This window comes from Lampris incognitus, chromosome 18 (genome assembly GCF_029633865.1).
Source record: "Lampris incognitus isolate fLamInc1 chromosome 18, fLamInc1.hap2, whole genome shotgun sequence".
Lineage (NCBI taxonomy): Eukaryota > Metazoa > Chordata > Actinopteri > Lampriformes > Lampridae > Lampris > Lampris incognitus.
Window position 1 is genome coordinate 11,328,756 of NC_079228.1, and position 15,751 is coordinate 11,344,506.

Sequence of the window (15,751 nt, forward strand, 5' to 3'; positions counted from 1 at the left end):
ATGGCACGGCATCGGATTTCTCCATATCATTCTTTTCCCCCCCCCCATACTTTCCAAACTCAGAAATGCTGAATACTGCAAATAAAAATAGAGTAAACACAAAAGCCACCAAAGGAAACTTACGTGTGGAGAAACAAACAAACAAATAAGGAGCTGAAATACTCAGAACTTCCCATTTAGACCGTTCGTTCCTGACGATTAGGCCACAGGTTCTCCTCTACACCTCACTGGGTGCGTTCCCTCGCAACGCGCCGAGGGAACACCCCCCTCACGTGGCGTATCCAGCCCCGGCAGTCCTCTGCACCTATTGCCAGCCAACCAGCATTCATCGCCTCCAGGAGGGACATCTGGTCACGTGGCTGGTGATCATATATACCTCCCATCTCCAAGCAGAGAAGGATTCCTCAATTTGGTTCCCGAAGAGGAGAGTATGCGGGGGATGAATTGCGTCATCATACGGGGCTACGCTGCAAACCATTCATTCTCGAGGCGGGAGAGGCTGAAGACCACATTGTCCCAAATGATGACATACGGAGTCACGCCAGGCCTCAGCAGCCCTCTCCATTCAGGCGCGACCAGTCTTTCATTCAGCGCATCAAGAAATGTGATGAGGCGTCCTGTATTGTATGGGCCCGTAGTTGGTATGGCAGCACATATGTCCTAGATTTGAGAAATCTAGGGAGAGCTCTGCAACACCGTCCATTTTTTTTGTGTCACGGGTTATAGATTTTTATGTTTCTGTACATCGAGGTTCCTGAAATGAATAATAACAGTAAAAGTATACCGCTGTCGTGTTTACTCGCTCATTACACTCCAATTTCTGAGCGTTCGTCTCCACTATTATGAGCATAATGCCGCATCTATTCCCCGCTGAGGCCGTCCACGCGTGGCGGTGCACTCACATCCCTACTTTTACATCGCCACTTGAACCTCTTCTCTTCACCGAGTCGGCTAGCTAACAAGTTGCCCTGTGGCCGCACCTGATCTGAGGGAAGACTCAGGGAATTACTTGCTTGAGCTGTGTATTTGTGAGGACTGGACCTAGTCCTATTTACTATTGATTTTTTTTTTTTGTGCGTGGTCATATTGTTATGTGAATCTGGTCCTTAAGTGCAATGCAACTGGTCTCTTCTGTTTTTATCAGCTGGACTTACATGATGTCGGAGAGGCCAGCCTATAATATAGGCGACGTGTGCCGTGTGTGCTACTTATATGCACCCGCACCCCATATCTTGCGCGGTATTGATTGCCATTTTATTCAGGGCTCGACTTTCTCTGTATGAAGTGAAACGTTATTGACAGGATTAACTGTATGTAGTAACAGTAGAAGGGTTTTTCGCAGCAACCCTGCACTCGACCTCGCGCACCTCCCTGTGTGCGCGTGTGCATGTGACATGTGTAGTAGCGCACCAGAAAGCCACTGTGTAATTTGAACCCTGTATATGGCGATGTTGGCGCCCCTCTGCCCTGGGCGCCAATATCACCATGCAAAAAGCGTGTCAGAATTGACTTTATGGCAGTCGCATATATGGGGAATGATGGAAAACCTGCATTACTGTAGACAGTTTGTTCTGCCAACAGGGCAATACGGTACAGCTGACATGCACAGTGGCGTGCAGTAAGGGCCCTGACACACCGGGCTGACGGTCAGCCAATGTCAGGCCGTCAGTGAGCGCCCGTGACCCTAGGTTTTGTGGTGTATCCTGCACCGTTGGCACTAGTCAGACCTCTGCCGGCGGCTTTTCGGCTGATTCAGCATGCGGAAGCGGTGGAGAGAGACCCCTCCGATGGGCTGGTCAGCTTAGCGAATCAGTGCAGAAGGTACATGCTACTTGGCCTCGGCTGTAGTCTTTGCGGTGTGGTCAAGTGCTACGTTTTGGCGCAGGCGACGTGAGGCGACGCAACAGTCGGCCTTCGTCGCTGCTAGTCGGTTTGCTGTGTCTGGGCCCTGATATTGTGCTTTGCCTATTCTCATTCCGAAAAAGTCTGACCATACGTGCCACAGTGGTCCGACTCGGAAAGGGCTGGACCCTTTTGTCCAGCATCTCTAAAGGACAAGCCATGATTGATGACACGGTCGATCATTTCTGCCCCGAATTTCGTTTGAAACTTGAGCTCTATTTTCTCCTCTTGCTACGGCCCCTCCACCACGCATGCAACCTCCTCCTCTTCCTCAGGCCCCTCGGCCACGGCGTCTCGCTCTCCTCAAGTGTGCACCCCTTTGCACCAAATCTAGAATCGATTTTGAATCGGGAATCCTCTTGAATCGAAAATCGACTTTGAATCGAATCGCGACCTCAAGAACCGAAACTGAATCGTCAGATTGCGAAAGATTCCCACCCCCCCCCTAATTAAACGTGTCCGAGAAAAACTGTAATTAAAATGTCAACGTCGGTTACTCAACTGAAAACGTGCAGCCAGCACTAGACCTACTTCCCATTGCGAACTCGGGACAATGATCTTGCGTCATTCTGTTAACAATGAAGTCACGCAAGAGGTGTGCTCTTCATCTAAGACACCGCGTCCTAGTTTTTACACGCGCATCCCGGATGTTCAAAACAACGCTTTGCAGACACAGGATAGAAAGCAAGGCCGCAGTATGTGGAGTTTGTGAGGGGGAGCGGAAGGATTGCCCCCCCCCCCCATGCCTCCGTTTAACAGTGAGTTATTCAGCTGTCTCCCTCAACTATCTAGGTCATCAATTAGCAGATAGGAGGAAAGGAGCACCCCGTTTTTGTTCTACAACACACCTATATGTCTCTTGTCTTCTGCTCAGAAACCGAGGTGCTTATTAGGAGGCTCGGGCCAGTTGCTGAGTGAGGGATTTTGAGAGCCAAGCCTTAGCGATTCGCTCTGGTGCTATAACGGGCTACTTGGATTTGTCATGGCCACCTTGCTCTGGTAAACTCAAGAAACTTACTTCTCTACTACAATTATTGCAGGTATATGCGATTAGTCTACGTCATTACAGAGACCCCCCCCCTTTTTTTTCTCCCCCCAATTGTACTTGGCCAATTATACCACTCTTCTGGGCCGTCCGGGTAGCTGCTCCACCCCCTCTGCCGACCCGGGGAGGGCTGCAGACTACCACATGCCTCTTCCCTTACATGTGGAGTCACCGGCCGCTTCTTTTCACCTGACAGTGAGGAGTTTCACCAGGGGGATGTAGCACGTGGGAGGATCACGCTATCCCCCCCCCCCCGAACAGGCGGCCCGACCGACCAGAGGAGGCGCTAGTGCAGTGATCAGGACACATACCCACATCCGGCTTCCCACCCGCAGACACGGCCAATTGTGTTTGTAGGGACGTCCGGCCAAGCCGGAAGTAACACGGGGATTCGAACCGGCAGAACAGACCACTATGCTACCCGGATGCCCCCACGTGACTACAGAGTTAATCGGGTAGCTATCCAAGCAAAGAGCTGAGGACACAAGTTGTTGCGTGGGAGGTGGCAGACCGTCCATATTAGGAGAGCCTAAGTTAAACCCAGTATTAATTTGAATCTTTCGGCTTTGCTTGGTCAATCCCGGCTGTGTGACACCAACGTCGATCCTTAATGAACCGGTTGCTGTCGGGTACAGTAAATACTACACAGATGATTTCGTGACACGATGTGGCGCTTCTCAGACGCAAGACTTAATGGTATTCGTTTGGCTCTGTGTAAGTCTGGCATATATATAAAAAGCGATTACCTATACCTGCCCTGTGTTCCGAGGGGACCAACGCCGTCAATGATCAGAGACGCATCTTAAACACGTGCCTTCCACGTCAACATGTCTGCAGACCCGCATTCCCCCGCCAGTCTGAGAGCCCCGTGCAGCCTCTGCTGTTCAGCAGCTGTTGAAGTCCTCACGGTTTCAATGGCGGTCGATATTTTAGCGACGCTTTGGTTAAGACGGGGGATTTTCTGACTTATAAACACTGTAGCGAATTCGGGGGGGACAACGCAACCACAGGAACTGCCGCGGCCGGGACGCGAACCCGTATCGCCCGCACCGCGGGAGGCATCGCTAACCGCTACACTAAAGGGTCAGACCCGCCAGCCAGCGGCCAGCGTGTCTACTAATCCATGCACGTTACACTACCAACGTACCGTTGGCTCCATTGGCGGTTCACGTCATAACGGGGCCTGAGGGGCGTTCGCTCAACGCCCTCAGGCCCCGTTATGACGTGAACCGCCAATGGAGCCAGCCTGAGGGCGTTGAGCGAACGCCGTCTGCAACCGCCACAAGAAAAGCGGACGTGTTTAATCACGTTATAATCACACTGCAGGATGCCGACTGCCGTGTCGTGGTTCCCCGCTGCACCTCCTTTCTTCTCCTCCTCAACTGCAGCATAGCAACACTGGACTGTATATCAGAGAGTGGTCCAAAAAAAGGGGTGGGGTGGTGGGGGGGGTGACAATAGCCCAGTAACTAAAAACCACTGTATTTTCAATTGTTGCAGCATCTCCATGCCGGCCGTTGGTAGAGAGCTGTGGGCTGGCGGGTGATTACAAAGTCAGCGGACACGAGTAGGGAAAGGATGTATGATTAATCACACTTAACCAAAAGGGAATGGTGGTGGTGGTGGTGAGGGGGGTGGGGTGGGTGTGGGGGGGGTGTACATCTAAGATCTTTTCATCATTCTTTGAATGTATTCCTGTGGGTCTGGCAGAGGGGTGTGTTCAGAGGAAGCCGGTGCAGAGTGATTGTGCTGAGGATAGCAGGACAGGAGTGACAGCGGAAGGATAAATCACTATTCCCACCGCACAGAAAAGCCACAATCCAAAACCGGAGACACAACCGGTGGGACCTCTCGCAGCTTTGCAAATGGCCTCTGCTACTTTGTAGCGGAAAAGAGACTCTTTAGTTCTGCTGAGAGGACGCACGACATCAAAAAAACACCAATAGAGCGTCCCAATTTAAACGGTTTTATATGTGTAGTGCCCGAGTAGGCGGGACAGTGTGTGTCACGCCAGTTTAATGGCGATCTGAAACCATTGAGACTCTCTCAAATTCCGTATCGGAGGCTTCATTTGAGTATTGCCTTCATCGGGATGTCCCCGATTAATCTCGCAGTCCATGCTTATAGCCACGAAAAGACGTGCTGTAGGCTGCAGTGGCCGCTCGTGATATTAAAGTGGGGTTATGATGGAGGCCTAATTGGCATGATAATCACGCCAATTATTTGCAACACCTTAGACGGCACGAGAGCTGAACCGGGGAGCCGTAAGTCTCCAGCTTGCCCCGCGGCGTCCTTGCCTGGTTCATTTTGATAAAAAGCCATGTTTGTAGAGGATGGATTCAAGCCCTCCGAACGTGAGCCCTTAATGGCTATTTGGAAAATGGCTGTGCCACTTCAGTGCCACGAGCCGAAAAGGTGAAGCTCGCGGTTCAGGACGAAAACCCATTCGAGTCGGACCGATCGCTCTTGCCGTTGCTACCTGTCAAGACGGAACAAATTGAATTTGTCTTCCCTCGGTGGCTTGTTGGAGCTCTAAACAGCGTATTAGCGGCTCCACTTATCAAACCTGTCAAGGGGAATCTGTTTAGCTGCGAACCTACGAGCCACAGATGGGCCTGTAGATGACGTTACATGCCACGCGCTCAGCGCTCCGCCGCATCGTAATGCCGCGCGCGAGGGTGAAGGAACGCGGGGCCGCGCGTTCACGCTCGCGTCAGACGGCGCGTGTTTGAATACCCCGCGTGGGAATTGACTCTTCTCTCTGTTGTACTTCTATTTTAGCTCAGTACATGGCAAAGGCTCGAGCATTGGAACGGCTGAAGGATAGTGAGGCAAACGGGTGGAGAAGATGGGCTGTTTTTACTTGGGCTGACAGCTGTGAAGAACGCCTCAAAAGGGCAACTCCAGATAGAAGAAGAAGAAGAAGAAGAAGAAGAAGAAGAAGAAGAAGAAGAAGAAGAACGCCTCAAAAGAGGCAACTCCAGATAGAAGAAGAAGAAGAAGAAGAAGAAGAAGAAGAACGCCTCAAAAGAGGCAACTCCACATAGAAGAAGAAGAAGAAGAAGAAGAAGAAGAACGCCTCAAAAGGGGCAACTCCAGATAGAAGAAGAAGAAGAAGAAGAAGAAGAAGAAGAAGAAGAAGAAGAAGAACGCCACTTCATTTCGTCATTGTATTCTCACAACGAATTGCATTCCTTGTTGTTTTTTGGGGTACCCCCACCCCTTCTTTTTTTTCTCCCCGATTGTTCCGGGCCAATTACCCCACTCTTCCGAGCTGGCGGGGGTCACTGCTCCACCCCCTCTGCCGATCCAGGGGAGGGCTGCAGACTACCACGTTTCCTCCGATACATGTGGTGTCGCCAGCCGCTTCCTTTCACCTGACAGTGAGGCGTTTCACCAGGGGGACGTAGCACGTGGGAGGATCACGCTATCCCCCCCACCCCCGAATAGGCACCCTGACCAACCAGAGGAGGCGCGAGTGCAGCGACAAGGACGCATACCCACATCTGGGTTCCCACCCACAGACAAGGCCAATTATGTCTGTAGGGATGCCCGGCCAAGCCGGAGGCAACACGGGGATTCGAGCCGGCGATCCCCTTGTTGGTAGGCAACAGAATAGACCACTATGCTACCCGGACACCCCCCAACGAATTGTATTCTTACAATTGAATTTGTTCTCTGCATTTAACCCGTCGTATTGTATAGGAGCAGTGGGAAGCTGCAGCGCCCGGGGACCAACTCCAGCTCTTCTTTCCGTTGCCTTGCTCAGGGGCACGGGCAGGAGTATTAACCCTAGCATGCACGTCTTTTTAATGGTGGGAGGGAACCGGAGCAGCCGGAGGAAACCCACGCAGACACGGCGGAGAACATGCAAACTCCACACGGAAAGGACCTGGGACGGCCTGGGGTTCGAACCCAGGACCTTCTTGCTGTGGGGCAAGAAAGAAATAAAGAATACACCCACCCATGAAACGACGCTGCAGTAACAAGCCAAGGAGTAAACAAATGGCTGTAAATCAAACGCATCAAGAACAAACAGCAGCTTAGCTAATAGTTTGTTTACCTGAGTCAGCCCCCGCAGCGGCGGCCCCACGCGGGCCCGGGCTAAACGGCCCCCCCCCAATAAGATATTTGTTAGCTTTTAACAGCATTTTAAAACATAAATAACACATTTACACATTTTAACAGCATTTCTATGTCTAAGCACCATTTCGAAAGAGGGCTTGACTTTAAGCCTCGTCTATTCAGACCACTTGGTTCTGCAAGCGCGCGCGGCTGCATTCCAGGAGGGCTTGAGGCTCGCGCCGCAACAGCGAGGTGTTGTTCAGACGTCTGCCTTTGTGAAAACGACCCTCCTCTGACAAACTGAGTCATCTTTTTTTGCCAGAGTGGTGTGCATCTTGTGGGTGGGTGGGGGTGGGGGTGGGAACACAGGGATGAACTAAGAGTTGCAGCAGGGTCTAATTTTTTCGCAAACACCGCTGCTTTCGGCACGTGCAGCCCCCCCCCCCCCGAGGGTCCGCTGACGTGGCTTAATATGCTTGGCTGAGGTGAGATAGACGGAGGGACTCTCCCTCCCTCCCTCCCTCCCTCCCTCTCTATCTGCTGCTCTCAGTTAACCGCCCACCCTCCCAGGCGTCCGGGTAGTGCAGCGGTCTATTCCGTTGCACTACCAACACGGGGATCGCAGGATCGAATCCCCACGTTACCTCCGGCTTGGTCGGGCGTCCCCTACAGACACAAAGGGCCGTGCTTGCGGGCGGGAAGCCGGATGCGGGTATGTGTCCTGGTTGCTGCACTAGCGCCTCCTCTGGTCGGCCTGGACGCCTGTTTGTGGGGGAGGGGGAGCCTCCCACGCGCTACGTCCCCCTGGTGAAACGCCTCACTGGTGAAAAGTAGCGGCTGGCGACTCCACGTGTATCACAGTAGGCAGGCACGTGGTTAGCCTGCAGCCGTCCCCGGATCGGCAGAGGGGGTGGTGCAGAGACCAGGACGGCTCGGAAAACTAGGGGTAATTGGACGGGTACAATTGGGGGGGGAACAAGAGAAAAAGAAAAAAAAAACTATCCATTATCCATCCTCCCGACTGATGAGCTGAGTTCTATCAATTATTAATTTTCCGTTGTCAGGTAAATCAAAAATCTACTCACAATGAGCCCAAGCAAAGCATGCAAATGTGTTCCGATGCTGGAACCAAACCACGATGCTGTGGCTTAACATAGCCCATGCGACCGCCAGCCGGGCTAGCTTGCAGCCCCCCCACCCCTTCGAGGTCTAGGATGAGAACTTGAGTGATGTCACCATCCAAGAGTCGGCTTCTCGCTTTTGCACTCGCCTCCCCGCCATGCTCCCAGTGGGACGTCTCAGTCACACGTCGACCATGTGGCTCCATTAAAAGGCACCGGCTCCTGGTGCGGCCCGGCCGGCACCGGAGTGCTCTCACCACACGGCAGCAATGGCATCGCTCCAACGACACGTGCGGCCTCTCATTTTCACATAGAGGTCAGCGTGACCTCGCCCGTGTCCCCGGCGCTCGGGTACACGACTCGTTTGTCACATTGCGAGCGCGCTCTCGCAGCGCCTCCCCGCCACGCCACGCCACGTCACGCCGGGGAAGTGTCGCCCCTTCTGCGTTAGCTGCAAGTGCACGTGTGCGTTCGTGACAACATGGGACGGATTTCAAACTCGCGAAGGAGAAGACAGGGAACTGTACGTAGATCGAACTGGTGGCGTTTTGTTGTGACGTCTTTGTAACGTGTATTCACGGATTTTCACTGACTCGTCAATACCCCGAGTTTTGACAGCAACACTGACTAATGTCAGTGTTCAGAACAGAGGCGATACATTTGAAAAGGAAAAAAAAAACCCATCCAGTAACCGTTTAAATTACAGGCCACTTATTACACAGAAATAGCCACGTAATATACAAGCACAATACAAGTAATACACAAGTACAATAGAAATATACAAGTAATATAAAAGTACAATAGACATGTTTGAACCACGATGGCTGGCTGTTATTGAGCAACATGAGTGAACGAGAGGCTTCTCTCACCTCTTTTGTATCATTAGGATTTGATGTTACCTATAATCTACAGTAAACATCACACAGGGTAAATCCGCAAACCACATCGTGCCGACACACGAGTTTTAGATCCTTTGTGTTCACAGGAATAAACAGTCATGAGCTGCTTAACTTGACCTTAAGGTCAACACTGAACACCATGCTACCTGGAGGGATGTGGTGATGGAGGGATGTGGTGATGGAGGGATGTGGTGACAGAGGGATGTGTTGATCAAGGGATGTGGTGACTGAGGATGTGATGATGGAGGATGTGGCGATGGAGGGATGTGGTGATTGAGGATGTGGTGATGGAGGAGGATGTGGTGATGGAGGAATGGATGTGGTGACGGAGGATGTGGTGATGGAAGGATGTGTTGATGGAGGGATGTGGTGATGGAGGGATGTGTTGACGGAGGGATGTGGTGATGGAGGGATGTGGTGACAGAGGGATTTGTTGATCAAGGGATGTGGTGATTGAGTCTGTGCTAATGGATGGATGTGGTGATGGAGGGATGCGGTGATGGAGGGATGCGGTGATGGAGGGATATGGTGATGGAGGATGTGGTGATGGAGGGATGTGTTGATGGAGGGATGTGGTGATTGAGGATGTGGCGATGGAGGAGGATATGGTGATGGAGGAATGTTTTGATGGAGGGATGTGGTGATGGAGGGATGTGTTGATGGAGGGATGTGGTGATGGAGGGATGTGGTGATGGAGGGATGTGGTGATGGAGGGATGTGTTGATGGAGGAGGATGTTGTGTTGGAGGAATGTGGTGATGGAGGGATGTGGTGATGGAGGGATGTGGTGATGGAGGGATGTGTTGATGGAGGGATGTGGTGATGGAGGAATGTGGTGATGGAGGGATGTGTTGATGGCGGAGGATGTTGTGTTGGAGGAATGTGGTGATGGAGGGATGTGGTGATGGAGGGATGTGAGTGCTGCTTCAACACTGCATCTCTTGGAGTGGGAGTGAGATTTCTTACCCCTGAACATGTAAAAAACAGATATCTCAGGTTTACAGACTACCTCGAGGACGCACATTACAAATGTTATTATGTCCGTGGCTAAAGTTCATTACACGTGCGGTCTGTTCTTGTCTGTCCAAAGAAAATGTCTGTCATTTGTTGAAGTAAACTGTCTTACAGTAAACTCTGTACTAAAGTAGGGAAAAAAACATGGCTATGCAACAGCAACAACTCGTGACTACCTGACAATGGAGTCTACAATACCCATGTTGTGAATGGCCTGTGATATAGATGGTTACCTAACCTTCTTTTTGTTGGGGGGTGGGGGGTTTCCCCCCTTTTCTCCCCATTTGTACTTGGCCAATCACCCCACTCTTCCGAGCCGGTCGCTGCTCCACCCCCTCTACTGATCTGGGGAGGGCTGCAGACTACCACATGCCTCCTCCCATACATGTGGAGTCACCAGCCGCTTCAGTGAGGAGTTTCGCCAGGGGGGGGGGGATGTAGCACGTGGGTGGATCACGCTATTCCCCCCAGTTCCCCTTCCCCCCCCCGAACAGGCGCCCCGACCGGCCAGAGGAGGCGCTAGCGCAGCGACCAGGGACACATACCCACATCCGGCTTCCCACCCGCACACACGGCCAATTGTGTCTGTAGGGACGCCCGACCAAGCCGGAGGTAACGCGGGGATTCGAACCTGCGATCCCCGTGTTGGTAGGCAACGGAATAGACCCCGTGTTGGTAGGTAAGGAACCTTCTTAACACAGTTCTGCCAGCCATTATTCCCCAAATGCTATGCTAGTGAAAACAGTCTGCTGTTAGGAATATGTATGAAGCTTGCTTGATTAGTTGATCCCATCGTCTATAAATCACGTAGTAACTGAAAACTCCCCCCCCCCCTCATGGCTTCTACTGTCAGTGACTTCCGGTGGAGTTTCTGTAGCAGATCTGCAGCACTTACTTTAGGAAACTGTTTCACCGGGATTAAGACTTTCTGGCCCAGCTTCATGTTCTTGTTGATGACAACGTCGATGAACTTCTCCTCCTCCTTCCCGTCATCTTTCTGGATTTTCTCGATTTCTACACAGGTGGGAGAAGGAGAGCAGGAGTCAGCGGTTATAAGCTGCACGTGCGAAACTCTCAAATGGACCGCATTTCTACACAGCCTCTCCAGCTGCAGCAGTCACTCAACGTGCTTTACACTCAATGAATGCAACACATTCACCCACCCACCCACACCCACCCACCCACACCCACACCCACACACACACACCCACACACACACACACACTCACACACTGAGCGGAGTCAGCAAGGCAGGGCGAGGCAACCAGCTCATCGGGAGCAGTTAGGGGTTAGATGCCTTGCTCAAGGACACCTCGACATCTTTGCAACCAGTTACCGGACGACCTGCTCCACCTCTCGAGACACTGTCACCCACAAAGCCGCTGACACCCCCATAGGGAGTGAAGGATCACACAGGTTTGTTCTGTAGCCTACAAGTGGACTGGTTGCTCTTTTGTGTGTGTGTGAGAGAGAGGTGTGTGTGCGTGTGTGTGTGTGTGAGAGGTGTGTGTGTGTGAGAGAGGTGTGTGTGTGTGTGAGAGGTGTGTGTGTGTGTGAGAGAGGTGTGTGTGTGAGAGAGAGGTGTGTGTGTGAGAGAGGTGTGTGTGTGTGTGTATGTGTGTGTGAGAGGTGTGTGTGTGTGAGAGAGGTGTGTGTGTGTGAGAGAGGTGTGTGTGTGAGAGAGAGGTGTGTGTGTGAGAGAGGTGTGTGTGTGTGTGTGTGTGAGAGGTGTGTGTGTGAGAGAGGTGTGTGTGTGTGTGAGAGAGGTGTGTGTGTGAGAGAGAGGTGTGTGTGTGAGAGAGGTGTGTGTGTGTGGTGTGTGTGTGAGAGGTGTGTGTGTGTGAGAGAGGTGTGTGTGTGAGAGGTGTGTGTGTGTGAGAGGTGGGTGTGTGTGTGAGAGAGGTGTGTGTGTGTGAGAGAGAGGTGTGTGTGTGTGAGAGGTGTGTGTGTGAGAGAGGTGTGTGTGTGTGAGAGAGAGGTGTGTGTGTGTGAGAGAGAGGTGTGTGTGTGAGAGAGGTGTGTGTGTGTGTGTGTGAGAGGTGTGTGTGTGAGAGAGGTGTGTGTGTGTGTGAGAGAGGTGTGTGTGAGAGAGAGGTGTGTGTGTGAGAGAGGTGTGTGTGTGTGTGTGTGTGTGAGAGGTGTGTGTGTGTGAGAGAGGTGTGTGTGTGTGAGAGGTGTGTGTGTGTGGAGAGGTGGGTGTGTGTGTGAGAGAGGTGTGTGTGTGTGAGAGAGAGGTGTGTGTGTGAGAGAGGTGTGTGTGTGTGAGAGAGAGGTGTGTGTGTGAGAGAGGTGTGTGTGTGTGAGAGAGAGAGAGAGAGGTGTGTGTGTGTGAGAAAGAGAGAGAGAGAGAGAGAGAGAGAGAGAGAGAGAGAGAGAGAGAGAGAGAGAGAGAGAGAGAGCGAGAGAGAGAGAGAGAGGTGTGTGTGTGAGAGAGGTGTGTGTGTGAGAGAGCAAGAGAGAGAGGTGTGTGTGTGTGTGTGAGAGAGAGATGTGTGTGTGTGTGTGTGTGTGTGTGTGTGTGAGAGAGAGAGAGAGGTGTCTGTGTGAGTGAGAGAGAGAGAGAGAGAGAGAGAGAGAGAGAGAGAGAGAGAGAGAGAGAGAGAGAGAGAGAGAGAGAGAGAGAGAGAGAGAGAGAGAGAGAGAGAGAGAGAGGAGAGAGAGAGAGAGAGAGAGAGTTACTGAAATGAATATTAGTCCTATCGGCATCATTCCTCTGGTCCGCTGGACGAGTCTCCATCACAACAGTAATCCCAGTTGGAGCTGAGAGTCCATTTGGTTTAAACATCCCTGTCACAGTCTTGACCCCCTTCCTTGCCCTGTATGGGAAGGTGATAGCGAGGACACCGGGGCTTGAACCTCCATAGTGTCACAGCTCTTCTTCTCTAAAAAGGGCAGACGATGACGCATCAGGACTAGTTTCTGTCTCTAGTGCACTAAGTCGAGCCAGGTGAGGTGAGTCAGAACAACAACACAAACTGAGTGAACTATTTTCCCCCACAAAGCCCTGTACATTTCAGCAACGCAACTCAAATCAGCACAGGGCCGGCCAATAATTCAACGTTATCAGTTATGGTCTTTCAAGTGGGAAGTAGGAAGGTGGCGGTGCAAATCCACGCTTGCGGCAGCCTCGCCCAGTCCCACCCATAGAGTGTCTCTGTCTACGTCTGCGTTTAAGTTTTGTCTTCGTTTGATGGCCGGGACAGCTGGCGCTCGGTTGGCTGGGGAGAGCTTGATCTGCTGCGTCCTGTGGGCCCAGGGGCTTCTGACAGGACGCGGAAGCGGGGAAGGCTAAGCTAACTGCTAGCCCATGCAGACCGGCAGTTCCGATAACACCGAGGGCGGTTTGACAGGACGCGGAAGTGGGGCAGGCTAAGCTAACTGCTAGCCCATGCAGACCGGCAGTTCCGACAACACCGAGGGCGGTCTGACAGGACGCGGAAGTGGGGCAGGCTAAGCTAACTGCTAGCCCATGCAGACCGGCAGTTCTGATAACACCGAGAGCGGTCTGACAGGACGCGGAAGTGGGGCAGGCTAAGCTAACTGCTAGCCCATGCAGACCGGCAGTTCCGACAACACCGAGGGCGGTCTGACAGGACGCGGAAGTGGGGCAGGCTAAGCTAACTGCTAGCCCATGCAGACCGGCAGTTCCGATAACACCGAGGGCGGTTTGACAGGACGCGGAAGTGGGGCAGGCTAAGCTAACTGCTAGCCCATGCAGACCGGCAGTTCCGATAACACCGAGGGCGGTCTGACAGGACGCGGAAGTGGGGCAGGCTAAGCTAACTACTAGCCCATGCAGACCGGCAGTTCCGATAACACCGAGAGCGGTCTGGCGGCGGCCTCGCCTGGTGTTGAGGTGTGTCGAGGGTTTCTGGCTGGGAGAGCTAGTGTCGGATCGGCTGGGGCAGCCTGGTCGGCTGCTTCCGGTGGGCCCAAGGACCACGGTCCTGCCTGGAGCTGCGCTTGAGGAGGGAGCACCGAGGGCGGTCTGGCAGGACGCGGAAGCGGGGCAGGCTAAGCTAACTGCTAGCCCATGCAGACCGGCAGCTCTGGCAGCCATCGTGGCTGGCGTTCGTTGCCTTGGACAGTGATTTTTCTTTTTGTTTAGCTCGGATATACTATGTGTTAGTTTAGATATATGTGTTACTATGTGTGTTCTTGTAGTTTGGATATGTGTTTTTGTCTTTGTCTTTCACTCCTGTGGGCTGGGGGAAACGATATTTCCTACATGAAATGAAACGGCAAATCAAGTGTTCCTGCTTCCTGAAATGCATGGCATCGTATATAAAACTCAGATATTGTCACATCTTGATACACAACTTTTTGTCCATAATAATAATAACAAGAGTATAAAACCTAAAATTCCAAACTTCCAGATATATAGAGGAGTATTAGTTGAGTACTATTTTAGGTTTGATGTGATACTTCACATTACAAACATGGATTCTACAACAGGGTATTTTGGGATATGTAAGCAGAAATTGTAACTTATTATCTCCATATGGTGTAAAGTTGTCATATGAGTACAGTGATAATAGTGTTTTCCATATCGCCCAGCAATGCCTCAATGTGGTTTTTAAAAAGGGAAAAAGACTCATCAGTCAGATGAAGGTCTACAAAAGGGCCAGAGAGCGCATGCACTCGGAGAAGGCAGCGCTGGTTTTAATGCGTCGCATAACTAGATGCCAGCCGCGAGTTTCTGCCCCCCTCAAATCTGCATCCTCAAAACATTCAGGCCATGCTTTACTTACATGGTGTTTTGTCTGAAGACTGCAATTATTTTATCTCCTCCTCACAGTCCAGAGTTGTAGCGCAGAGTTTCTGAATTTTCATGAAGGTCTGTTTTTGCAAATCAATTTAGGGCACAAACAAGGAAGTGCTCACTAGCCGGTCACTAGTCACAGGCAAACTCCACTTTTTCTTCTTCTTCTTCTTCTTCTTCTTTTGGCTTGTTCTCTGTTTCTCAGGGGTCACCACAGCGGATTTTATAGTTTCTATTGGTGTGAGGGCACAGCACCAATGGTGGTTGTCGTTAACCCGGGCCTTGACCGATCCGGTATGGTTTGTCAATCCACATACTGATTTGGGAAAATTCTAAGTCGGATGCCCTTCCTGACAGGAATGTCATGTCCAGGCATCCGGATAGTGTAGCGGTCTATTCCGTTGCCTACCAACACAGGGAAGGCGGTTCGAATCCCCATGTTACCTCCGGCTTGGTTGGGCATCCCTACAGACACAATTGGCCGTGTCGGCGGGTGGGAAGCCAGATGTGGGTACGTATCCTGGTCGCTGATCTAGCGCCTCCTCTGGTCGGTCAGGGCACCTGTTCAGGGGGAACTGGGGGGAATAGCGCGATCCTCCCACGCACTACGTCCCCCTGGTGAAACTCCTCACTGTCAGGTGAAAAGAATCAGCTGGCGACCCAACATATATGGGAGGAGGCATGTTGTAGTCTGCAGCCCTCCCCAGATCAGCAGAGGGGGTGGGGCAGTGACTGGGATGGCTTGGAAGAGTGGGGTAATTGGCCATGTACAATTTGGGAGAAAAAGGGGAATAATTAAAAAAAAAGGAATGTCCTGTCCACTCTGTCCACTATGGACGGGGGCACAGGTAAAGCCCTGGATGCCATCCCAGTATTCATGGACCTGCGCCCATGCCTGTCGCTTAAAGCATCAGGTCATTCCTATAGTAAATACTGGGGGAAAA

The 15,751-nt window shown here is 51.9% G+C and overlaps 1 protein-coding gene across 1 annotated transcript in view; it reads right to left on the reverse strand.

Moving 5' to 3' along the window:
• The window catches only part of khdrbs3 (KH domain containing, RNA binding, signal transduction associated 3), a 131,106-nt gene that overhangs the window by 53,532 nt on the left and 61,823 nt on the right, over nucleotides 1-15,751 (reverse strand). Inside the window, exon 2 of the mRNA XM_056298784.1 lies at nucleotides 10,941-11,059. Coding sequence (XP_056154759.1) covers nucleotides 10,941-11,059 — 119 coding nt within the window. The remainder of the gene's footprint in view (nucleotides 1-10,940; nucleotides 11,060-15,751) is intronic.